This window comes from Scyliorhinus torazame, chromosome 8, assembly GCF_047496885.1.
Source record: "Scyliorhinus torazame isolate Kashiwa2021f chromosome 8, sScyTor2.1, whole genome shotgun sequence".
NCBI classification, from domain to species: Eukaryota; Metazoa; Chordata; class Chondrichthyes; order Carcharhiniformes; family Scyliorhinidae; genus Scyliorhinus; species Scyliorhinus torazame.
Window position 1 is genome coordinate 138693147 of NC_092714.1, and position 27124 is coordinate 138720270.

The following is a 27124-nucleotide window of genomic DNA, read 5'->3' on the forward strand; positions in this document are numbered from 1 at the left end:
CCGGTTTCTGGCCTTTGCGTCCCTGATAGCCCGGAGGAGGATTTTGCTGCTATGGAAGGATGCAAAGCCCCTAGTGTGGAAGCTTGGATCAATGACATGGCAGGGTTCATCAAGCTGGAGAGGATAGTTTGCCTTGCGAGGGTCTGTGTAGGGGTTCCTCAGGCGGTGGCAACCGTTCCTAGACTATCTCGCGGGGCGTTAGGAGGAGGTCAGCAGTAGCAGCCCAGGGGGGGGGTTTGGGTAAAGTTAGGGGGGTTTTCCCCTATTTGTGCTGTTTACTGTTATATGGGGGGTTACTGTATATGGGGAAAATCCAATGTATAATTTCTACTTGTGTTCTTGTTGCTTTCTTTTTGTTGGGGGGGGCGGGGTTTTGTTGAAAATTTGTTGAAAAACTTGAATAAATATATATTTTTTCAAAAATGCAAAGTACTGGATACTGAAACAGTGGCTGCCACAGATAGATACACCCAAAACACCTTGGAAATACACAATTAGGCGAAGGAAAAAAAACCTGGCCACTCAGCCTCTCTTTCTCTTTGAGAAAGCTAGAAAAAGAGAGAGAGAAGAGAGAAATTGTAAGCAAGACTTAAGCAGAAGAAACAGGCTGAAAACTCTCCCTCTTCCACCAGAAAACTGAGATTTCATAATAATTTCCAATTAAGGGGTAATTTAGTGTGCCAAATCACCTAACCTGCACATCTTTGGGTTGTGGGGGTGAGACCCACGCAGACCCAGGGAGAATGTGCAAACTCCACGGGGACAATGACCCGGGGCCGGGATCGAACCCGGGTCCTCGGCGCTATGAGGCAGCAGTGCTAACCACTACACCAATATGTCACCCATGAGATCTCGTAATAACCGCAACATCTTCTACATCTGACAACATTCTGAAAACCAGCTTATCCAAATTATCTGCAACATTCAAAAACCTATGCCTAAAGGACTATTAAAGGACACTTAAACATATATCTTGCAGTTATTTTCAAATTGGAATCAACTGCCCTCATTTCTGATACCCGAGTGTTTCATCTTTATTATTTTTTTCATCAGGTTTGGTGGTTAATAAATTTGCTCCCTCTTTGACAAGAAAACCTTGTTTGATTGACTCCTTATTGCTTGCAGCTTAAACAGTTAAATACATTTGGATTGGGAAAAAGCATATCCCTGTGAAAAAGATACTTAAATTTTGTTGTGACCATCCAACAGGTTGAATAGAGGGGAGCCAGTTCACCCCTTCTCACCTAGTTATAGTATGCTTCAGAAGCTTAAAGCCCTTACACCACACCAGAGTACTGAGAGGAGTTCCTCACCTTAGGAAGAATATATTGGCTTTGGAGGGAATGCAGTGTAGGTTTATCAGGTTGATACCTCGACTGCAAAGATGAAATAATGAGGAGAGATTGCACAAATAAGAGTTGTAATTCCAGAATTCAGAAAGTTATGGGGTGATTGGTCAAAGTTTTCAAAGTATTAATGAGTGCAGGTAGGGTAGATGTAGGGAAACTATTTTTGCTGGTTGGGGTGTCTAAGATTAGGAGCATAGTCTACAAATTAGAGTTAGACCTTTCAGGAGTGAAATTAGGAAACAGGTCTGCAGACAAATTTGGAACACTTTTCCATAAATGGCCATTGATACTGTGAAATTGTAAATTCTAAATCATAGAAACTAGGAGGAGTCGGCCCATCGAGCCTCCTCCGCCATTCAATATAATAATGGTTGATCCTAGATCTCAATGCTATATCTTGCTTTCTCCCATTTCCCTGAATGACATTAAAATCTAAAACATTATCCATCCCTTTCTTGAATATATTCAGTGACTTGGCATCCACAGACTTCTGTAGTAGAGAATTCCACAGGTTCACTACCCTTTGAGTGAAGAGACATTTCCTCATCTCAGTCCTAAATGGTCCACCGCATATCCTGAGATTGTGTCCCCTGGTTCTAGATTCCCCAACCAGGAAAACAGCTTCCCTGCATCTAGTCTGTCCAGCCTTGTTAGAATTTTGTAAGTTTCAATCAAATCTCCTCTCAACCTTCTAAACTCTAGTCAATACAGGCCCATCGAACCAATCTCTCCTCATAGGACAGTCCTCCGGCCCCGGTATCAGCCTAGTGAACATCCGCTGCATTTCCTCTGTGGCAAGGATATCCTTTCTGAGATAGGCAGACCAAAACTGCAAGTAATATGCCAGATGTGGTCTCCACAATGCCCTGTATAACTACAGTAAGACATCTCTACTTATGAACTCAAATCTTCTTGCAATGAAGGCCACCATTTGCCTTCCTAATTGCTTGCTGCAACTACCTCTCCACTTTCATTGACTGATGTACAAGGACATCCACACTTCCCAATATATAATTGTTCAAATCATTGCAGTGCAGGAGGCAGCTATTGAACTCAGATTGATAGATTTATCCAAAGGCATTACATGTTATGGGGCAAAGGCAGTTTTAAAAATTAGGCTGCAGATTTTGTGAACTCATTGATGGTGGAGGAGGTTCAAGGAGCGAAATGGCCTATTTCTGTTCCAACATTTCTTTTTAAAATTTCCAATTAAGGGGCAATTTAGCATGGCCAGTCCACCTGCCCTGCACATCTTTGGGTTGTCGGGTGAGACCCACGCAAACACGGGGAGAATGTGCAAACTCCACACGGACAGTGACCCGGGGCCGCTATAGAACCCGGGTCCTCGGTGTCATGAGGCAGCAGTGCTAACCAATGTGCCACCACGCCGCCCCGTTCCAACATTTCTATGCAATGATTGAGTAGTCAGCACTTCCAAATGCCAGCCTTGAAATGACCAATTTTACAATTGAACTGATTTATCACAAATGGATAAGTTTTGCTTGCTCCTGCTGCTAGATGGAGTGTTTCATGGCATTAAAAGAGACAAAACAAAAACTTTTAATAAAAGATAGGAAGATCTATCAAACCTAGGGAACACCAGCCATGTCTTCTGAACAGAAAATTGTGAGTTAAGAAATGGGAATTAAAATGTACTGCAGTAAAATTGAAGAGATTATGACAAAATATTTAATATTTAAGGACCCATTTCATGTACTTACAAGTAGTACCATATGTGGTCATGACAACCTCCACAGCACAAGCAAGTAGAGATCCATGAAAGGTAGCATCGTTCAACAACTTGCTGCAAAAAGTGGAAAAGATCATTTAAATGTATATTTATATAAAATTATAAATAGTTTTCAAGTTTTCTGAAGAAAATATAAGTAAATTTACCTAAAATTATGGACAGAGAGACGTTCTTCTTCCTGCAAATAAAATACACGCCAGAGATTAAACAAATTAATGCAGACAATATAGCTTTCCAAAAGCATCAATAAAGCAATTATTCCCAAGGAAATGTAGGAGAATCAAACAGTGTAGAACTGGATGCAAAGATTGAAAGTTCATACAGAGCAATACTGAGCTTGCTTCTGTTGGCAACTTCATCCCGTCAATTTCATTTGCAAATTTGTTGGATCTCTGATGGACCATCAATTCACACGAGTCGTGTTGTTGAAGAGAACAGTGGTTTTAATAAGCTAAGAAGTATGCCAGCCTGCTGCTGCTCCCGCACTGAGAGCTGGCCACAGGTCTGCCAATTATATACCTCCCCCGAGGGGCGGAGCCACAGGCAGAGCCAACAGAAGCATTAGCACAACAACAGTAAGCAACAGTGAATAAGAACAGCAGCGAACATATATACAGTGGTGGATAACAGTAGGATGAATAACGAATAACGGTAAATATATATATAGTAGCAATACGTGGTTCACCACATTCACCCCCAGTTAAAAAAAGTCCAGCGGGGGTGAAGTGGACTCACAGGTTGAGTCTGACGGGAGCCTTGATCTTCCGCCGTGATCGCCTCAACCCCGGCTGCGGTGTGGGCACGGGTGTCGGGACCTTCAACTCCGGGAGCGTGTCGTCTGCAGTTTCATTGCAATGTGTTGACGGAGAGGGAGACGGTGTAGGGGCAGGGGCGGTGGTAATGGCCCCAGCGAGGGCTGCCGGTGCCAAGTCCCGCCACATTCGATTGATGGTGATAGGCGGTGTAGGGATGGGCGCGTTGGTGATGGTTGCTGGGGAACCTTCGGGTGCCAAATCCCGGAGGGAGACTGTGTCCTGCCGTCCGTCGTGGTGTGCCACGTATGCATACTGAGGGTTTGCATGGAGGAGCTGAACCCTCACGACCAGGGGGTCGGACTTATGGCTCCTCACATGCTTCGTGAGGAGAACAGGCCTTGGTGTTGTCAGCCAGGACGGAAGCGAGACCCCGGAGATGGACTTCCTGGGGAAGACAAACAAACGTTCGTGAGGGATCCCGTTAGTGGCGTGCACAGAAGCGACCGGATGGAGTGGAGCGCATCGGGAAGGACCTCCTGCCAGCGGGAGACTGGGAGACTTCTAGACCGTAGGGCAAGAAGGACGGCCTTCCAGACCGTCGCATTCTCCCTCTCCACCTGCCCGTTTCCCCGGGGGTTATAGCTGGTAGTCCTGTTTGAGGCGATGCCCTTACTAAGCAGGAACTGACGCAGCTCTTCGCTTATAAAAGAGGAGCGCCGATCACTGTGGATGTAGGTGGGGAAATCAAACAAGGTGAAGATGCGGTGTAGGGCCTTGATGACAGTGGCCTAGGTCATGTCGGGGCATGGGATGGCAAAGGGAAAACGGGAGTACTCATCAACGATGTTGAGGAAGTACACATTACGGTCAGTGGAGGGGAGGGGCCCTTTGAAATCGACGCTGAGGCATTCAAAGGGGTGGGAGGCCTTCACCAGGTGAGCCCTGCCTGGCTGATAGAAGTGCGGCTTGCACTCCGCGCAGACTTGGCAGTCCCTGGTCATGGTCCTTCCCTCCTCGGTGGAGTAGGGCAGGTTGCGGGCCTTGATGAAATGGAGAAGCCGGGTGACTCCCAGATGACAGAGGTCATTGTGGATGGCCCGAAGTTGGTCTTCTTGCGCGCTAGCTCATTGAGCTTCCCAGGACGATACAAGATCTTGTCTTCTTGATCTTAGCCCACTGTGTGTTTTGAACATGAAGGCATTCGACCGTTGGTCAGTGAGGAGAGTGAATCACCTGCCGGCCAGGTAATGCCTCCAATGTCGCACAGCTTCCACAAAGGCTTGAGCTTCCTTCTCGACAGAGGAGTGTCGAATCTCGGAGGCATGGAGGGTGCGGGAAAAGAAAGCTACGGGCCTTCCTGCCTTGTTGAGGGTAGCGGCCAGAGCAAAGTCCGACGCATCGCTCTCCACCTGGAATGGAATGGACTCGTCCACAGCGTGCATCGTGGCCTTGGCAATGTCTGCATTGATGCGGTCGAAGGCCAGGCTGGCCTCAGCCGTCAGGGGAAAAATGGTGGATTTGATAAGTGGGCAGGCCCTGTCCGCATAATTGGGGACCCACTGGGCATAGTTGGAAAAGAACCCCAGGCATCTCTTCAGGGCCTTGGGGCAGTGGGGGAGGGGAAGTTGCAGGAGGGGGCGCATGTGATCGGGGTCAGGCCCTAAGACTTCTTTTTCCACGACATAGCCAAGGATGGCCAGTCGGGTTGTGCGGAAAACGCATTTCTCCTTGTTATAGGTCAAATTAAGGAGTTGGGCGGTGTGGAGGAATTTCTTAAGGTTAACGTCGTAGTCCCGCTGATCATGGCCGCAGATGGTGGCATTATCCAAATACGGGAACGTGGCCCACAGCCCGTACTGGTCAACCATTCGGCCCATCGTTTGTTGGAAGACCGAGACCCCATTGGTGACGCCGAAGGGGACCCTGAGGAAGTGGTAGAGGGGGCCGTCTGCCTCGAAGGCAGTGTAGTGATGGTCCTCCGGGCGGATAGGGAGCTGGTGGTACGCGGACTTCAAGTCTACCATGGAGAAGACTCGGTAGTGCGCAATCTGATTGACCATGTCAGATATGCGGGGGAGGGCGTACGCATCGAGCTGTGTGTACCGGTTGATCGTCTGACTGTAGTCGACGACCATCCGGTTCTTCTCCCCGGTCCTGACGACCACCACTTGGGCTCTCCAGGGGCTGTTACTGGCCTCAGTGATCCCTTCCCTCAAGAGTCGCTGGACCTCCGACCTGATAAAGGCCTTGTCCTGAGCACTGTATCGTCTGCTCCTGGTGGCGACGGGCTTACAGTCGGGGGTGAGATTTGCAAAGAGTGAGGGAGGGGCCACCTTAAGGCTCGCGAGGCTACAGACGGCGAGAGGGGGCAGGGATCCACCGAACTTCAGGGTCAGGCTTCGGAGGTTAAACTGCAAATCCAGTCCTAATAAGAGGGGAGCGCAGAGATGGGGGAAGATGTAAAGTTTAAAGTTGGCGTACTGGACGCCCTGTATCACAAGGTTTGCAACACAGTACCCCCGGATTTGCTCAGAATGTGATCCGGAAGCAAGGGAGATTGTTTGGGACACGGGGAAATCCGGAGGGAGCAGCGCCTTACCGTATCCGGATGGACAAAGCTATCCGTGCTCCCGGATTCGAAGAGGCAGGACGTCTCATGCCCATTGACCCGGACGGCCATCATAGAGTTCTTGAGGTGATGGGGCCAAGACCGGTCGAGTGTAACAGAGCCGAGCTGGGGGTGACTGGTCCGGTCGGTGGTAGCGGGGTGGTCCCAAAATGGTGGCCTCCATGAGTCGCATGTGACGGGCGTCGTCGAAAATGGTGGCCACCACGGGTCGCACGTGGCGGGCGGCGTTAAATATGGCGGACAAAATGGCGGCCCCCATGGACTGCACGAGGTGGGTGACTTGTCAGAAGGGGGCGGTACCGGCAGGCACGGTGCCACACTGCGGGATCTGTGAGCTTCAGGTCGGGCCTGGCAGGTTTTCGATTTGGGAACTTTAGGTCGGGCCAGGCAGACTTTGGCAAAATGCCCCTTCTTACTGCACTCGTTGCAGGTCGTGTTCCGAGCTGGACAACGCTGCCTGGAGTGCTGGCCCTGGCCGCCGAAGTAGCAGAATGGCCCCCCAGAGTTGGCGGTCAGCCGCGCGGCACAGGCATGGGACAGGCCCAGGTCGGGTGATGACCGCGCCTCTGACGTCCACCAGGATGCCGCGTGGTTAGGCGTGAAGGCATCCAAACTCTGGAATGCTACCTCTAACGAGGTAGATAGCTGTACCGTGTCCTTGAGGTCGAGGGCACCCCTTTCGAGCAGTCGTTGCCGGGTATAACTGGACCGGACTCCGGCCACATAGGTGTCCCGGATCATGGGTTCCGTGTGTTGCACTGCCGTAACTGCCTGGCAGTTACAATTCCTGGCGAGTACCCTCAGGTCACGCAGGAATTCTGCCAGCGATTCACAAGGGCACTGACGCCGCGTGGTAAGAAGATGTCGAGCGAACACCTCATTCACCGGCCTCACGAACTGTCCTTTCAACAGTGCAACCACCTCTTCGTACGAGGCCCCGGCTCTGATTAATTGGACAATCTTGTGGCTCACCCGAGCATTGAGGAGACGCAGCTTGTGCGCCCCGGAGACGTCGTCAGTTGAGGAGTCGAGGTAGGCCTCGAAACAACTTAGCCAATGCTCAAAGATTGCAGTGGCTTCAGCTGCCTGCGGGTCGAGTTCAAGTCGGTCAGGCTTAAGAGCGGCGTCCAATGTGATATCTGAGCTTATTAAATTGATGGACCATCAATTCACACGAGTCGAGTTGTAGAAGAGAACAGTGGTTTTAATAAGCTAAGAAGTATGCCAGCCTGCTGCTGCTCCCGCACTGAGAGCTGGCCGCAGGTCTGCCAATTATATACCTCCCCCGAGGGGCGGAGCCAACAGAAGCATCAACACAACAACAGTAAGTAACAGTGAATAAGAACAACAGTGAACATATATACAGTGATGGATAACAGTAGGACGAATAATGGTAAATATATATATATATAGTAGCAATACGTGGTTCACCACAATCTCTAAATTGCAGTTGGTCCCACAACTCGGCTGTCACTCTGCAGCATTAAGCAAAATTGCACTTCAGTGGCATAATTTAGATGAGATGAAGTTATGACCATGTGACGAAGGGTGAAATGGCTCCCATATTATCCCACTCCTCATTTGAACATAACAGGGTTTGTTTTTATTTTGAACAATTGAGAGATGATGTGCTTTGCCAGTTCTGCAAGTATCCCACTACTTACATGCTGAGGTTGTAGAGAATTACACAGACAGATTTTCTTAAGTTTGTTTTTTTTTAAAAATATTTATTGAAAATTTTTGGTCAACCAACACAGTACATTGTGCATCCTTTACACAATATTATAGCAACACAAATAACAATGACCTATTTTATAAACAGAAAATGAATAAATAATAAATAACAAAAATGAAAACTAACCCTAATTGGCAACTGCCTTGTCACAAGTAACACTCTTCAAAAATATAATTTAACAGTCCAATGTATAATTATCTGTAGCAACGACCTATACATATTATACAGTATATATTAACAACCCTGAGAGTCCTTCTGGTTCCTCCTCCCGCCCCCTCCCCCACCACCCCCCCCCTCCCCTCACCCCCTCCCTCCCCTCCCCCCCCACCCCCCTCCCCTCACCCCCTCCCTCCCCACCCCCCCTCCCCTCACCCCACCCCCCCTCCCCCACCCCCTCCCCCCCTCCCCCCCCCCTCCCCCCACCCACTCCCCCCCTCCCCCCCAACCCCCCCCTCCCCCCCCACCCACCCACCCCTCCCCCCCCTCTCCCCCCCCCAACCCCCCCCCCCCTCCCAACCCCCCCCCCACCACCCCCGATCCTGGGCTGCTGCTGCTGCCTTCTTTTTTTCCATTCCATCTATCTTTCTGTGAGGTATTCGACGAACGGTTGCCACCGCCTGGTGAACCCTTGAGCCGACCCCCTTAGAACGAACTTAATCCGCTCTAGCTTTATAAACCCTGCCATGTCATTTATCCAGGTCTCCACCCCCGGGGGCTTGGCTTCTTTCCACATTAGCAATATCCTGCGCCGGGCTACTAGGGACGCAAAGGCCAAAACTTCGGCCTCTCTCGCCTCCTGCACTCCCGGCTCTTGTGCAACCCCAAATATAGCCAACCCCCAGCTTGGTTCGACCCGGACCTCCACTACTTTTGAAAGCACCTTTGTCACCCCCATCCAAAACCCCTGTAGTGCCGGGCATGACCAAAACATATGGGCATGATTCGCTGGGCTTCTCGAGCACCTCGCACACCTATCCTCCACCCCAAAAAATTTACTGAGCCGTGCTCCAGTCATATGCGCCCTGTGTAATACCTTAAACTGAATCAGGCTTAGCCTGGCACACGAGGACGACGAGCTTACCCTGCTTAGGGCATCTGCCCACAGCCCCTCCTCGATCTCCTCCCCCAGCTCTTCTTCCCATTTCCCTTTTACTTCATCTACCATAGTCTCCCCTTCGTCCCTCATTTCCCTATATATATCTGACACCTTACCATCCCCCACCCATGTCTTTGAGATCACTCTGTCCTGCACCTCTTGTGTCGGGAGCTGCGGGAATTCCCTCACCTGTTGCCTCGCAAAAGCGCTCAGTTGCATATACCTGAATGCATTCCCTTGGGGCAACCCATATTTCTCGGTCAGCGCTCCCGGACTCGCGAACTTCCCATCCACAAACAGATCTTTCAGTTGCGTTATTCCTGCTCTTTGCCACATTCCATATCCCCCATCCATTCCCCCCGGGGCAAACCTATGGTTGTTTCTTATCGGAGATCCCCCCAAGGCTCCAGTCTTTCCCCTATGCCGTCTCCACTGTCCCCAAATCTTCAGTGTAGCCACCACCACCGGGCTTGTGGTGTAGTTCCTCGGTGAGAACGGCAATGGGGCTGTCACCACAGCCTGTAGGCTAGTCCCCCTACAGGACACCCTCTCTAATCTCTTCCACGCCGCTCCCTCCTCCTCTCCCATCCACTTACTCACCATTGAAATATTAGCGGCCCAATAATACTCACTTAGGCTCGGTAGTGCCAGCCCCCCCTATCCCTGCTACGCTGTAAGAATCCCTTCCTCACTCTCGGGGTCTTCCCGGCCCACACAAAACCCATGATGCTCTTTTCAATCCTTTTTAAAAAAGCCTTCGTGATCACCACCGGGAGGCACTGAAACACAAAGAGGAATCTCGGGAGGACCACCATCTTAACCGCCTGCACCCTCCCTGCCATTGACAGGGATACCATATCCCATCTCTTGAAATCCTCCTGCATTTGTTCCACCAACCGCGTTAAATTTAACCTATGCAATGTGCCCCAATTCTTGGCTATCTGGATCCCCAGGTAACGAAAGTCCCTTGTTGCCTTCCTCAACGGTAGGTCCTCTATTTCTCTACTCTGCTCCCCTGGATGCACCATAAACAACTCACTTTTCCCCATGTTCAATTTATACCCTGAAAAATCCCCAAACTCCCCAAGTATCCGCATCATTTCTGGCATCCCCTCCGCCGGGTCTGCCACATATAGTAACAAATCGTCCGCATACAAAGATACCCGGTGTTCTTCTCCTCCTCTAAGTACTCCCCTCCACTTCTTGGAAACCCTCAACGCTATCGCCAGGGGCTCAATCGCCAGTGCAAACAATAATGGGGACAGAGGGCATCCCTGCCTTGTCCCTCTATGGAGCCGAAAATATGCAGATCCCCGTCCATTCGTGACCACGCTCGCCATCGGGGCCCTATACAACAGCTGCACCCATCTAACATACCCCTCTCCAAAACCAAATCTCCTCAACACCTCCCACAAATAATCCCACTCCACTCTATCAAATGCTTTCTCGGCATCCATCGCCACTACTATCTCCGTTTCCCCCTCTGGTGGGGGCATCATCATTACCCCTAACAGCCTCCGTATATTCGTGTTCAGCTGTCTCCCCTTCACAAACCCAGTTTGGTCCTCGTGGACCACCCCCGGGACACATTCCTCTATTCTCATTGCCATTACCTTGGCCAGGATCTTGGCATCTACATTTAGGAGGGAAATAGGTCTATAGGACCCGCATTGTAGCGGGTCCTTTTCCTTCTTTAAGAGGAGCGATATCGTTGCTTCAGACATAGTCGGGGGCAGTTGTCCCCTTTCCTTTGCCTCATTAAAGGTCCTCGTCAATACCGGGGCGAGCAAGTCCACATATTTTCTATAGAATTCGACTGGGAATCCATCCGGTCCCAGGGCCTTTCCCGCCTGCATGCTCCTAATTCCTTTCACCACTTCTTCTACCTCGATCTGTGCTCCCAGTCCCACCCTTTCCTGCTCTTCCACCTTGGGAAATTGCAGCCGATCCAAAAAGCCCATCATTCTCTCCCTCCCATCCGGGGGTTGAGCTTCATATAATTTTTTATAAAATGTCTTGAACACTCCATTCACTCTCTCCGCTCCCCGCTCCATCTCTCCTTCCTCATCCCTCACTCCCCCTATTTCCCTCGCTGCTCCCCTTTTCCTCAATTGGTGTGCCAGCAACCTGCTCGCCTTCTCCCCATATTTGTACTGTACACCCTGTGCCTTCCTCCATTGTGCCTCTGCAGTGCCTGTAGTCAGCAAGTCAAATTCTACATGTAGCCTTTGCCTTTCCCTGTACAGTCCCTCCTCCGGTGCTTCTGCATATTGTCTGTCCACCCTCAAAAGTTCTTGCAGTAACCGCTCCCGTTCCTTACTCTCCTGCTTCCCTTTATGTGCCCTTATTGATATCAGCTCCCCTCTAACCACCGCCTTCAGCGCCTCCCAGACCACTCCCACCTGGACCTCCCCATTATCATTGAGTTCCAAGTACTTTTCAATGCACCCAGATTTTCTTAAGTTAAACAAAGAACAAGTTAATTTTATTGAAATTATTCACTAGCTTAAAAAAGAAAAACACCACATCATTCATACAGTCACACATTCTTCTGGGCCTACTCACACGAAAATACAGAGTAGAGAATAGGCTTATAAGGATTTTACAGTCTATTGAAGAAAAAATGGAGTACATGGCTAACTGTTCTTTGACTGGTCTCAATGCAGTGAGTGATTTTATGTTGCAGCATTTAGCTTGACTGTTTTCCTGGATGCAGTCATACAGAGCAAATTGCCATATTTTAAAAGGTGCCAATTCGCAGTTGTTTTCTTCTCAGGACTTTAGAGGCCGGCCACAGTACTTCAAGAGAGAGCAAGATTGCAACAGAGCGCGAGACAAAGCGCAAGAGAGAGAGACTTGAGATGCATTGCCTGCTGTATATTCGGGGGAGGGGGGAGCTTGCTTAATTCATGCCTGCTGAAATTATTGTTTCTGAACTTTGAGGTCTCATTTCAGAAACATTAGCAAAGTCTTAGTGTTGTGTGAATAGTCAGGAGCTGAGGGTGACTGTCTTCATTCCAACTTTGTAGCAAGCAATATTGTATTTTGCAGGATCTTGGCTTGTCTGAGCTGTTTCATTTTTAAAAACATTTGTATAGGGTTCCAGTTTAAAATATACCAATTAAAAATAATCAGAAATCATTCTCTCACTGTAATAGTCAGTTGCTGGTTTTGAAAGTTTGTTCAACCCCCCTGAAGATGAGTCCTGTTCCAACCTGCCCTGATCAATATCTTGTGGCTGCCTGTGAAGGAGGATGCCTTGCCTGGGACATCACACTAACAAAATATGAGGACAAAAGGTAAGTAGTTTACTTGAAATGTAATAATAATAATCACTTATTGTCACAAGTACGCTTCAATGAAGTTACTGTGAAAAGCCCCTAGTCACCACATTCTGGCACCTGTTCGGGGAGGCTGGAACGGGAATTGAACCCGAGCTACTGGTCTTCTGCATGACAAGCCAACTGTCTTAGCCCACTGTGCTAAACCAGCCCCATTAGCATTTATTGACATTTTTGACCAATTTGAAATCTGAAACTTCTCATCATTCGTGGGGTGGAATGTCATGGGTGCCAGTGATTCTCCTTGTATCAGGTTAAAATGCCTGCGATAATTCTGCAATTTTCTTCTACCAATGCACCATCAGCATTTCCAGCAGTCTGTCTAATGTGTCTTCCCTTTTCCTAGCCCCTCCTTTGCCTCCACTGTCAGTATTCAATCATTCAGCTTTTCTTTCGCAATCTGGATATTCCTTCTGAAACCGCCTCCCAACCTTGCCTTGCTACTTCTCTCCCACCTTCAGCCCCTCAAAAACAGTTTACTTCTTTTGTTTGTTCATCTCCGAAACGACTCCTTTATCCTACTTAGTGTCTTCTGACACTAAGGGCAGCACAGTAGTATTGTGGATAGCACAATTGCTTCACAGCTCCAGGGTCCCAGGTTCGATTCCCGGCTTGGGTCACTGTCTGTGCGGAGTCTGCACATCCTCCCCGTGTGTGCGTGGGTTTCCTCTGGCTGCTCCGGTTTCCTCCCACAGTCCAAAGATATGCAGGTTAGGTGGATTGGTCATGATAAATTGCCCTTCGTGTCCAAAATTGCCCTTAGTGTTGGGTGGGGTTACTGGGTTATGGGGATAGGGTGGAGGTGTGGATCTTGGGTGGGGTGCTCTTTCCGAGAGCCGGTGCAGACTCGATGGGCCGAATGGCCTCCTTCTGCACTGTAAATTCTATGAAATCTATGATATCTTCAAAAGCACATCCTCGAGGTAAAGAGTCCCTGACACTATTTGAAGATAATTAGGGGCTTCTGTCAAAAGTTCTGGATAACAGTCTTCCCTCAACAATACCGAAGAAACATGTTAGCTAGCCATTTACTTTATTGCAATTGCTGCCACAAAATGCACAATACTATCCCTTAGATTTGCCCCCTTTGCTATCACCCCATCCCCCCCCCCTTCTTGCCCTTTTCTATCCCCTGAAATTCTGCCTGCACGTCTGCATGTGGTCGCCGCTGTCCCCCTCAGGTCCTTACTGCCCGTGTTCTGGCCATTACCCTCTATTGTTGGTTGCCCAGTCCATTGTTCTGGACAAATAGGTTGACCTCCTCCAGGGCAACAAAGTAGTGTTCCTTGCCCTGATACGTGACCTACAGATTGGCGGGGTAGAACATGCCAAACCACACCCCATTTTTGTACAGTGTGGATTTGGCACCGTTGAATTCAGCCCAGTGTGGGCGAGGTCTGTACCAATGTCCGAGGACAAACGGATGGAATGTCCTTCCCACTTGCACCCTTTTATGCTCTTTGGCCACCTCAGGATCTGCTCCTTATCATGGTGCTGGTGGAACCTCATGATTATCGCCCGCAGTGGTTCCCTGGCCCTGGGTCGCTACCGAAGCAGCCTGTGGGCGTGGTCTATCTCTGGGGGCTTAGCAAAGTCCACCTTGCTGACCAGCTTCCCAAGCATCCCTGCAATGTATAATGTTGAGATTCTCCCCTCCGCTCCCTCCAGCAGCCCCACGATACTCATGCTTTGCCAACGTGATCGGGTTCTTCAACCCTTTCTGGGTCTTGACCAGCCTCGCTGCCCTCGAGTGCCGCAATCCGGTCCCCTTGGTCCATGGTGGCTTTTTGGAGGTCCCATGTCATCGTCTCCTGGGCCTCCAGTCTCCGTTCCATATTGTCCATTGCCTCCCTAACGGTGGCCCTCGCAGCCTCCACTCGACAGCTGCCATGAAATTCTTTTTCATCTTCTCGCTATGTTTCTGGATCTCGGAAGTGATTAAGCCCATCATTCTGTCCATCAGCTCCTGGGTCTGCTCTGGGAACTCTGCACGGTTGACTCTCGCTGGTTCTGTGCCTCCACACATGTTTCCCCGTTCCGAGGTTGAGATTTCCCTCCTCTCGTCGCTACTGGTTTTCGGTTGGGCGGATGATTCTTTCCTACCCCGGTCAGTGGGGGTTGATTTCGGGGGGGGACAGGATTTCCTGTACGTCTGGTGTCCCGGTTGTTGGGGTTAAAAGGCCTTGGTCTATGTTTTTAGACGAGAGCCACTTTATGTGCAACAACTCAGCTCATGGCTGCCACCAAAAGTCTCCAAGGGGAACTTCTAAGTGGTGATGTTCCCTCATGGTTGCTGTCCTTGTTCCTCTAGGTGAGCGTGAATATGACAGGTGCTTCCGAAGGAGACTTGGGGAGTTGCTGTAATGCATTTTGCCATGGTGCACATTGTTGTGATTGTACAGCAGTGGTGGAGGGAGTTAATGTTTATGCTAGTGGATGGTTGCTGATCAAACAGGCTGCTTTGTCCTTGACGGTGTCAAGCTTCGAGCTTTGTTGCAGCTGCACTCATCCAGTCAAGTGGAGAGTATTCCATCACTCGTGACTTGTGCTTTATAGATTGTGAACAGGCTTTGGGGGGTTCGAAGGTTGTGTTACTCATCACAGGATTCCAAGCCTTTTTCCAGTTCAGTTTCTGGGCAATGGTAAACTCCCATCACCCCCTGCATTCTCTCAGGTTCTATCCTGTTAGGCCCCTTCAGAATCGTAAATGTTTTAATCAGATTACCTCTCATTCTTCTAAAGTCCAATAAGACCAACATGATCAACCTTTCCGCAGAAAACAACACTTTCGCCCCAGGAAATACCTAGTGCACCTTACCTTCTCTGAACTGCCTCCAAACCAAGTATATCCCCTTTTTTTTTAAATAAGGAGACTGAAACAATATGCAGTATTCCAAATGTAGTCTCAACAATACCCTGTATAGTAATTGCAAGACTTGCCTACTTTTGTACTATATTCCTCATTTGCCTTCTTCAATGCTCACTGTATCTGCATCCAAACTTTTCGTGATTCATGTACAAGGACATCCAGATTCTTTTACGACTGCATTCTGTAATTTAGCTCCATTTAAATAATACTCCACTTTTCTATTCCTCTTGCCAAAGCAGATAACCTCATAATTTTCCCACTGCATCTGCCAAATTCCATCTTAAACTCCATCTGCCAAATTTCTGTCCATCCACGTAAGCTTTCTAAATCCTTTGTATTGTGTCCTCTTTTCAACTTGATTTCTCACCTACATTGATATCTTCAGAAATTTTGCTTACAATAAACTCGGTCCTTTCTGCCAAGTCATTAACACAGATTATAAATAGTTGAGACCCCCGCGCTAATCACTGTGGTAATTCGCTAGTTTCAGCCTGCCAACCTGAAAATGACCCATTTCCCCAACTCTGTTTCCTGTTAATTAGCCAAGCCTCTATCCATGCCAATATATTACCCTTCACCTTAAAACTTTTATCTTGTGTCTTAACCTTTTAACAAGGCCTTTTATCAAAAGCCCTTGGAGAAATCCAAATACATTACATCTGCTGGTTTCCTTTTCTCCATGTTGCTGGTTATATCCTCAAAGAATCTGACAAACATTATTTCCCTTTCATAAAACCATCTTGACTCTGCTTGATTGTGTTATGATTTATGAACTGTCCTGATACTACATCCTTAATAATGAAATCCAGCGTTCTTCTACTGGACGGCGGGCGGGAGGCGGCCGCACAATTGAGGGCTCCCGTTCGGGAACAACATTTTCGGGGCTTTAAGCCTGGTCCCAGGGTCCACGGAGGCGGCAAAAGCAGGGAGAAGGCACAGAGGCGGCAGAGTGAAGAAAAATGTTGAGTGTGAGCAAAAGAATGTCCGTAAGGAAAACAGCTGAAGGTCAGTCGGGGAGTGGAAAGGTCACTGCGGGGTCACCAAGGAAAATGGAGGCTGGAGCACCAGGGGAGGCCGCATTGCTTACGGCTGAAGACATAACTGAGGTGATGGCTGCGGAATTCAAAAGGCAGTTTACAAAATATATGGAGACAATGAGGAAGGAGATGAGAGAGGTTTTGAGTGTGCTGGTGGAGGAGGCGATTTCCCCGGTGACGAAGGCGGTGGCGAGCGCAGTGGCGGAGGTGCGAGAGCAAGGGGAGGTGCTGAAGGAAGTGAAGGAGACGTTATTGCAGCACGGTGATCAACTTGCCTCGATGGGGAAGGAGATGCGGAAGGTGATGGACATTAACAAGGATCTGCGAGGAAAAATGGATGACCTGGAAAACAGATCCAGGCGACAGAATTTGAGGATTGTGGGGCTGCCCGAAGGAGTTGAAGGACCGAGGCCGACTGAGTATTTTGCCACGATGCTGCCGAAACTATTGGGGGAGGGGGAGGATCCCTCCCGATATGAACTGGATCGGGCTCATCGGTCGTGGAGGCCTGTACCAAAGGCGAGTGAGCCGCCAAGGGTAGTGACTCTGTGCTTCCGTAGGTACAGTGTGAGGGAGAAGGTCCTGAGCTGGGCCAAGCAGAAGCGGGTGGTGCAGTGGGCTGGAGCTGGTATACGTGTATACCAGGACTTTACGGTGGAGCTGGCGAGGAGGCGGGCTGCCTTCAACCGGGTGAAGAGGGCACTGTACATGAGCAAGGTGCAGTGCGGCATTGTATATCCAGCGAAGCTGAGGGTGACTTACAAGCTCAGGGACTTTTATTTTGGAATGGCGGAAGCAGCGGAGGAGTTTGCAAAGGCAGAAGGACTGTGGCAGAACTGAGAAATGGCCATGTGCCAATGTAACCTCATGACTGTATTTTCTTCCGCTGCGTGCGGGTGTATGAGTTAAAGGAACCAATGTTGTATATATTTGGACAAGGGAAGTGATGGGACTTTCACTCGAAATGAGGGCTCTTTGGGGTGTAGGTGGATATGCGGGGTTTGTGTGCTAAAAGGGGATTTCTGGGCTTTCCTAGGGCCGGGCAAGGGGGAAAAAGACCCGGGCGGGGGCCTCTACACTGGCCGGTTTAAGCCGGCCAGTGAACGGGAGTGAGGTGGGGGGAGGGGCTGCGGCCATCGGAGCCTGGCAGAAGTTTTTAGTGTCTTCTGCCTTGACAGATACAAAATACTTGTTCAAAGGCTTCAACAACGATAATGCCAATAAACTCGGTCCTTTCAGCCAAGTCATTAACATAGATCATAAATAGTTGAGACCCCCGCACTGATCCCAGTGGCAATTCGCTAGTTTCAGCCTGCCAACCTGAAAATGATGCATTTTCCCAACAGTATTCGGAATATGGTAAATGAGTTGATTGCGCAAATCATCGTGAATGACTATGATTTAGTGGCCATTACTGAAACATGGTTAAAGGATGGTCACGACTGGGAGTTAAATATCCGAGGGTATCAAACTATTCGGAAGGACAGAGTGGATGGTAAGGGAGGTGGTGTAGCTCTGTTATTTAAGGATGACATCCGGTCGTGTGACTTCCGGGTGTGGCGATGACCAGCTGAGTCGCACGTTTCGGCAGCTCCCTGTGAAACGGACTTTTGGGCTCTTGATAGGAGCCCCAACGGCAATTTTGACGGCTAAAAACACTGTGCGGTAAACCAGAAGGGAATCCCCCCTGGATACGGATGGAAAAAGGAGAGAGTGGCCAGATTGCAGTGGATCCTTTAGAACAGCGGCAAGGAAGGCAAGCAAAAACCAAGATGGCGTCGGAAGGTGGCAGTTTAACATGGGGCCCTGAACAACAAGAGTTCTTGAAATGCTGTGTGGAAGAGATCAAAAAGGAAATGAAGAAAGAGCTGTTGGCCCCGATGCTACAGGCGATCGAAGGGCTAAAGGAGGAACAAAAGACCCAGGAGCGGGAGCTTCGGGTCGTGAAGGCAAAGGCAGCCGAGAATGAGGACGATATACAGGGCCTGGTGGTGAAGACGGAGACGCAGGAGGCACATCAGAAACGATGTGTGGAAAGGTTGGAGGCACTGGAAAACAACGCAAGGAGGAACAACCTGAGGATTCTTGGTCTTCCTGAAGGTGTGGAGGGAGCGGACGTCGGGGCATATGTGAGCACGATGCTGCACTCGTTAATGGGAGCGGAGGCCCCGGCGGGTCCGTTGGAGGTGGAGGGAGCATACCAAGTGATGGCGCGAGGACCGAGAGCAGGAGAAATTCCCAGAGCCATAGTGGTGAGATTCCTCCGTTTTAAGGATAGAGAAATGGTCCTTAGATGGGCAAAGAAAACTCGGAGCAGTAAATGGGAGAACGCGGTGATCCGCGTTTATCAAGACTGGAGTGCGGAGGTGGCGAGAAGGAGGGCGAGCTTTAATCGGGCCAAGGCGGTGCTTCATAAAAAGAAGATAAAATTTGGAATGCTGCAACCGGCAAGACTGTGGGTCACATATCGAGGGAGGCACCACTACTTTGAGACGGCGGATGAAGCGTGGACTTTTATTGTGGAAGAAAAACTGGAATGAGCGGGTTATTAAAAAGAACGTTCGAACAAAGTGGTGGGGCGAATGTGGGGGGCAACGAGGGGTTTTATGTACTAATCCTGCGATGTGGTAACTTTTCTCTCTCCCACAGGTGGTGATGGGGGGAGATGGGGAGGTGGAGGAGATGGGGCGTTGGCCATTGGGGGCGGGGCCAAGGGAGAAGCGCGGGCTTGGTTCCCGCGCTATGATAATCATGGCGGGAATAGAGAAGCAGGAAGGAGGGGGCGTCGCACGGTGCGAGCCGAGGTCACGGGGGGAAGCCGAGGTCAGCCAGAGTTTGCTGACTTCTGGGAGCAACATGGGGGGAGTAATTACGCTAGCGGGGGATCTAGCGGGGGGGGTGGGAGGGGGGAATTACTGGGTTGCTGCTGCTGGGGAGAGGGGGGAGCTGGTATGGGAGAGGATGGGCGGGGGGGCACCGCCTGGGGGAGATACAGCTGCGTGGGAACCGGGTGAGTAGCTGGAAAATGGTGATGGTTAATCGACAAGGGGGGGGGGGGGGGGCGGTAGGAAGCCCCCCAACTCGGCTGATCACGTGGAACGTGAGAGGGCTGAACGGGCCGATAAAGAGGGCATGGGTACTCGCACACCTTAAGAAACTTAAGGCAGATGTGGTTATGTTACAGGAAACGCACCTGAAACTGATAGACCAGGTTAGGCTACGCAAAGGATGGGTGGGGCAGGTGTTCCATTCGGGGCTAGATGCGAAAAACAGGGGGGTGGCTATATTAGTGGGGAAGCGGGTAATGTTCGAGGCAAAGACTATAGTGGCGGATAACGGGGGCAGATACGTGATGGTGAGTGGCAAACTACAGGGGGAGACGGTGGTTTTGGTAAACGTATATGCCCCGAACTGGGATGATGCCAATTTTATGAGGCGGATGCTAGGACGCATTCCGGACCTAGAGATGGGAAAGCTGATAATGGGGGGAGATTTTAATACGGTGTTGGAACCAGGGCTGGATAGGTCGAAGTCCAGGACTGGAAGGAGGCCGGCAGCAGCCAAGGTACTTAAAGATTTTATGGAGCAGATGGGAGGTGTAGACCCGTGGAGATTTAGCAGACCTAGGAGTAAGGAGTTCTCGTTTTTCTCCTATGCCCATAAAGTCTACTCGCGAATAGACTTTTTTGTGCTGGGTAGGGCATTGATCCCGAAGGTGAGGGGAACGGAGTATACGGCTATAGCCATTTCGGATCACGCTCCACACTGGGTGGACTTGGAGATAGGGGAGGAAACAGGAGGGCGCCCACCCTGGAGAATGGACATGGGACTAATGGCAGATGAGGGGGTGTGTCCAAGGGTGAGAGGGTGCATTGAAAAGTACTTGGAACTCAATGATAATGGGGAGGTCCAGGTGGGAGTGGTCTGGGAGGCGTTGAAGGCGGTGGTTAGAGGGGAGCTGATATCAATAAAGGGCACATAAAGGGAAGCAGGAGAGTAAGGAACGGGAGCGGTTGCTGCAAGAACTTTTGAGGGTGGACAGACAATATGCAGAAGCACCGGAGGAGGGACTGTACAGGGAAAGGCAAAGGCTACATGTAGAATTTGACTTGCTGACTACAGGCACTGCAGAGGCACAATGGAGGAAGGCACAGGGTGTACAGTACAAATATGGGGAGAAGGCGAGCAGGTTGCTGGCACACCAATTGAGGAAAAGGGGAGCAGCGAGGGAAATAGGGGGAGTGAGGGATGAGGAAGGAGAGATGGAGCGGGGAGCGGAGAGAGTGAATGGAGTGTTCAAGACATTTTATAAAAAATTATATGAAGCTCAACCCCCGGATGGGAGGGAGAGAATGATGGGCTTCTTGGATCGGCTGGAATTTCCCAAGGTGGAAGAGCAGGAAAGGGTGGGACTGGGAGCACAGATCGAGGTAGAAGAAGTGGTGAAAGGAATTAGGAGCATGCAGGCGGGAAAGGCCCCGGGACCGGATGGATTCCCAGTCGAATTCTATAGAAAATATGTGGACTTGCTCGCCCCGGTACTGACGAGGACCTTTAATGAGGCAAAGGAAAGGGGACAACTGCCCCCGACTATGTCTGAAGCAACGATATCGCTTCTCTTAAAGAAGGAAAAGGACCCGCTACAATGCGGGTCCTATCGACCTATTTCCCTCCTAAATGTAGATGCCAAGGTCCTGGCCAAGGTAATGGCAATGAGACTAGAGAAATGTGTCCCGGGGGTGGTCCACGAGGACCAAACTGGGTTTGTGAAGGGGAGACAGCTGAACACGAATATACGGAGGTTGTTAGGGGTAATGATGATGGCCCCACCAGAGGGAGAAACGGAGATAGTAGTGGCGATGGATGCCGAGAAAGCATTTGATAGAGTGGAGTGGGATTATTTGTGGGAGGTGTTGAGGAGATTTGGTTTTGGAGAGGGGTATGTTAGATGGGTGCAGCTGTTGTATAGGGCCCCAGTGGCGAGCGTGGTCACGAATGGACGGGGATCTGCATATTTTCGGCTCCATAGAGGGACAAGGCAGGGATGCCCTCTGTCCCCATTATTGTTTGCACTGGCGATTGAGCCCCTGGCGATAGCGTTGAGGGGTTCCAAGAAGTGGAGGGGAGTACTTAGGGGAGGAGAAGAGCACCGGGTATCTTTGTATGCGGACGATTTGCGACTATACGTGGCGGACCCGGCGAAGGGGATGCCAGAAATAATGCGGATACTTGGGGAGTTTGGGGATTTTTCAGGGTATAAATTGAACATGGGGAAAAGTGAGTTGTTTGTGGTGCATCCAGGGGAGCAGAGTAGAGAAATAGAGGACCTACCGTTGAGGAAGGTAACAAGGGACTTTCGTTACCTGGGGATACAGATAGCTAAGAATTGGGGCACATTGCATAGGTTAAATTTAACACGGTTGGTGGAACAGATGGAGGAGGATTTCAAGAGATGTGATATGGTATCCCTGTCAATGGCAGGGAGGGTGCAGGCGGTTAAGATGGTGGTCCTCCCGAGATTCCTCTTTGTGTTTCAGTGCCTCCCGGTGGTGATCACGAAGGCTTTTTTTAAAAGGATTGAAAAGAGCATCATGGGTTTTGTGTGGGCCGGGAAGACCCCGAGAGTGAGGAAGGGATTCTTACAGCGTAGCAGGGATAGGGGGGGGCTGGCATTACCGAGCCTAAGTGAGTATTATTGGGCCGCTAATATTTCAATGGTGAGTAAGTGGATGGGAGAGGAGGAGGGAGCGGCATGGAAGAGATTAGAGAGGGCGTCCTGTAGGGGGACTAGCCTACAGGCTATGGTGACAGCCCCATTGCCGTTCTCACCGAGGAACTACACCACAAGCCCGGTGGTGGTGGCTACACTGAAGATTTGGGGACAGTGGAGACGGCATAGGGGAAAGACTGGAGCCTTGGGGGGGTCCCCGATAAGAAACAACCATAGGTTTGCCCCGGGGGGAATGGATGGGGGATATGGAATGTGGCAAAGAGCAGGAATAACGCAACTGAAAGATCTGTTTGTGGATGGGAAGTTCGCGAGTCTGGGAGCGCTGACCGAGAAATATGGGTTGCCCCAAGGGAATACATTCAGGTATATGCAACTGAGGGCTTTTGCGAGGCAACAGGTGAGGGAATTCCCGCAGCTCCCGACACAAGAGGTGCAGGACAGAGTGATCTCAAAGACATGGGTGGGGGATGGTAAGGTGTCAGATATATATAGGGAAATGAGGGACGAAGGGGAGACTATGGTAGATGAACTAAAAGGGAAATGGGAAGAAGAGCTGGGGGAGGAGATCGAGGAGGGGCTGTGGGCAGATGCCCTAAGCAGGGTAAACTCGTCGTCCTCGTGTGCCAGGCTAAGCCTGATTCAGTTTAGGGTATTACACAGGGCACATATGACTGGAGCACGGCTCAGTAAATTTTTTGGGGTGGAGGATAGGTGTGCAAGGTGCTCGAGAAGCCCAGCGAATCATACCCATATGTTTTGGTCATGCCCGGCACTACAGGGGTTTTGGATGGGGGTGACAACGGTGCTTTCAAAAGTAGTAGGAGTCCGGGTCGAACCAAGCTGGGGGTTGGCTATATTTGGGGTTGCACAAGAGCCGGGAGTGCAGGAGGCGAGAGAGGCCGATGTTTTGGCCTTTGCGTCCCTAGTAGCCCGGCGCAGGATATTGCTAATGTGGAAAGAAGCCAAGCCCCCGGGGGTGGAGACCTGGATAAATGACATGGCGGGGTTTATAAAGCTAGAGCGGATTAAGTTCGTCCTGAGGGGGTCGGCTCAAGGGTTCACCAGGCGGTGGCAACCGTTCGTCGAATACCTCGCAGAAAGATAGACGGAATGGGAAAAAGAAGGCAGCAGCAGCCGCCCGGGGGGGGGGGGGAACCAGAAGGACTCTCAGGGTTGTTAATATATACTGTATAGTATGTATAGGTCGTTGCTACAGATAATTATATATTGGACTGTTAAATTATATTTTTGGAGAGTGTTACTTGTGACAAGGCAGTTGCCAATTAGGGCTAGTTTTCATTTTTGTTATTTATTATTTATTCATTTTTTGTTTATAAAATAGGTCATTGTTATTTGTGTTGTTATAATATTGTGTAAAGGATGCACAATGTACTGTGTTGGTTGACCAAAAATTTTCAATAAAATATTTAATAAAAAAAAAAAAGGATGACATCCGGTCAATAGTAATGGATGACATCGGTGCTATGGAGGATAAGGTTGAATCCATTTGGGTGGAAATCAGGAATAGTAATGCGAAAAGGTCACTGATAGGAGTAGTCTATAGGCCACCAAATAGTAACATTATGGTGGGGCAGGCAATAAACAAAGAAATAACTGATGCATGTAGAAATGGTACAGCAGTTATCATGGGGGATTTTAATCTACATGTCGATTGGTTTAACCAGGTCGGTCAAGGCAGCCTTGAGGAGGAGTTTATAGAATGTATCCGCGATAGTTTCCTAGAACAGTATGTAATGGAACCTACGAGGGAACAAGCGGTCCTAGATCTGGTCCTGTGTAATGAGACAGGATTGATTCAGGATCTCATAGTTAGGGATCCTCTCGGAAGGAGCGATCACAATATGGTGGAATTTAAAATACAGATGGAGGGTGAGAAGGTAAAATCAAACACTAGTGTTTTGTGCTTAAACAAAGGAGATTACAATGGGATGAAAGAAGAACTAGCTAAGGTAGACTGGGAGCAAAGACTTTATGGTGAAACAGTTGAGGAACAGTGGAGAACCTTCCAAACAATTTTTCACAGTGCTCAGCAAAGGTTTATACCAACAAAAAGGAAGGACGGTAGAAAGAGGGAAAATCGACTGTGGATATCTAAGGAAATAAGGGAGAGTATCAAATTGAAGGAAAAAGCATACAAAGTAGCAAAGATTAGTGGGAGACTCGAGGACTGGGAAATCTTTAGGGGGCAACAGAAAGCTACTAAAAAAGCTATAAAGAAGAGTAAGATAGATTACGAGAGTAAACTTGCTCAGAATATAAAAACAGATAGTAAAAGTTTCTACAAATATATAAAACAAAAAAGAGTGGCTACGGTAAATATTAGTCCTTTAGAGGATGAGAAGGGAGATTTAATAATGGGAGATGAGGAAAAGGCTGAGGAACTGAACAGGTTTTTTGGGTCGGTCTTCACAGTGGAAGACACAAATAACATGCCAGTGACTGATGGAAATGAGGCTATGACAGGTGAGGACCTTGAGAGGATTGTTATCACTAAGGAGGTAGTGATGGGCAATCTAATGGGGCTAAAGGTAGACAAGTCTCCTAGCCCTGATGAAATGCATCCCAGAGTGCTAAAAGAGATGGCTAGGGAAATTGCAAATGCACTAGTGATAATTTACCAAAATTCACTAGACACTGGGGTGGTCCCGGCGGATTGGAAATTAGCAAACGTGACACCACGGTTTAAAAAAGGAGGTAGGCAGAAAGCGGGTAATTATAGGCTAGTGAGCTTAACTTCGGTAGTAGGGAAGATGCTGGAATCTATCATCAAGGAAGAAATAGCGAGGCATCTGGATGGAAATTATCCCATTGGGCAGACGCAGCATGGGTTCATAAAGAGCAGGTCATGCCTAACTAATTTGGTGTAATTTTTTGCGGACATTACCAGTGCGGTAGATAACGGGGAGCCAATGGATGTGGTATATCTGGATTTCCAGAAAGGCTTTGACAAGGTGCCACACAAAAGGTCGCTGCATAAGATAAAGATGCATGGCATTAAGGGGAAAGTAGTAGCATGGATAGAGGATTGGTTAATTAATAAAAAGCAAAGAGTGGGGATTAATGGGTGTTTCTCTGGTTGGCAATCAGTAGCTAGTGGTGTCCCTCAGGGATCAGTGATGGGCCCACAATTGTTCACAATTTACATAGATGATTTGGAGTTGGGGACCAAGGGCAATGTGTCCAAGTTTGCAGACGACACTAAGATGAGTGGTAAAGCAAAAAGTGCAGAGGATACTGGAAGTCTGCAGAGGGATTTGGATAGGCTAAGTGAATGGGCTAGGGTCTGGCAGATGGAATACAATGTTGACAAATGTGAGGTTATCCATTTTGGTAGGATTAACAGCAAAAGGGATTATTATTTAAATGATAAAATATTAAAACATGCTTCTGTGCAGAGAGACCTGGGTGTGCTAGTGCATGAGTCGCAAAAAGTTGGTTTACAGGTTTAGTCTCCTTACTTGAGAAAGGACATACTGGCACTGGAGGGTGTGCAGAGGAGATTCACTAGGTTAATCCCAGAGCTGAAGGGGTTGGATTACGAGGAGAGGTTGAGTAGACTGGGTCTGTACTCGTTGGAATTTAGAAGGATGAGGGGGGATCTTATAGAAACATATAAAATTATGGAGGGAATAGATAGGATAGATGCGAGCAGGTTGTTTCCACTGACGGGTGAAAGCAGAACTAGGGGGCATAGCCTCAAAATAAGGGGAAGTAGATTTAGGACTGAGTTTAGGAGGAACTTCTTCACCCAAAGGGTTGTGAATCTATGGAATTCCTTGCCCAGTGAAGCAGTAGAGGCTCCTTCATTAAATGTTTTTAAGATAAAGATAGATAGTTTTTTGAAGAATAAAGGGATTCAGGGTTATGGTGTTCGGGCCGGAAAGTGGAGCTGAGTCCACAAAAGATCAGCCATGATCTCATTGAATGCCGGAGCTGGCTCGAGGGGCCAGGTGGCCTACTCCTGCTCCTAATTCTTATGTTCTTATGTTCTCTGTTTCCTGTTAATTAGCCAATGATAAATTGTCAAGAGGAGATGGTTATATTATCTCTTCTTGGGCATGGTCATTGTCTGACATTTGTGTGGTACAAATGTTACTTATCAGCCCAAGCCTGAATATTGTCCAGGTGTTGCTTCATGTGACATGGACTGTTTTATTATCTGAGGAGTCACAAATGGAATTGAGCACTGTGTAATCATCAGCAAACATCCCCCCTGGGTCACTGTTCATGTGGAGTTTACACATTCTCCCTGTGTTTGCATGGGTCTCACACCCACAATCCAAAGATGTGCAGGTAGGTGGATTGGCCATGCTAAATTGCCCTTTAATTTTAAAAAAAGTAATCAGCAAACAATCACAGCAACATCCCTACATATGATCTCATGATGGAGTGGAGGTCATTGACGGAGCAGCTGAAGATGGTTGGCCTCCAACAACAGCTTTGTGCTGAGCATGACTCTGACCCGTGGAAAGCTTCTACTCCATCTATCACCCCTGATTATCTCGATTCCCTTTGACTTCAATTTTGCTTGGGCTCTTTGATGTCAAATTCTGCCTTGCTGTCAAGGGAAGTCGCTTTTAAATCAGTTGAATTCAGCTCTATCCATATTTGGCCTAAGGCAATAATGAGGGCTGGAGCAGAGTGGTCTTGGCAGAACCCAAATGGAACATTGTGAGCAGGTTATTTTTGAGTGAGTGACACTTGATAGTACTGTCGGCAACACCACTTTGCTGATGATTCAGAGTAAATTGATGGGTAATTGGCCATATTAGATCTGTCCTGCTTTTTGTGGGCAGGATAAACCTGGGCAG

At 49.0% G+C, this 27124-nt stretch overlaps 1 protein-coding gene across 2 annotated transcripts in view; it reads right to left on the reverse strand.

Moving 5' to 3' along the window:
• rb1 (retinoblastoma 1) overlaps positions 1–27124 on the reverse strand; it is a 416864-nt gene that overhangs the window by 289940 nt on the left and 99800 nt on the right. For both annotated transcript variants that reach the window (XM_072514261.1, XM_072514260.1), the window contains 2 exons: positions 3246–3277; positions 3071–3153 (listed from right to left, as the gene is read on the reverse strand). In XM_072514261.1, the coding sequence (XP_072370362.1) occupies positions 3071–3153; positions 3246–3277 (115 nt within the window). The remainder of the gene's footprint in view (positions 1–3070; positions 3154–3245; positions 3278–27124) is intronic.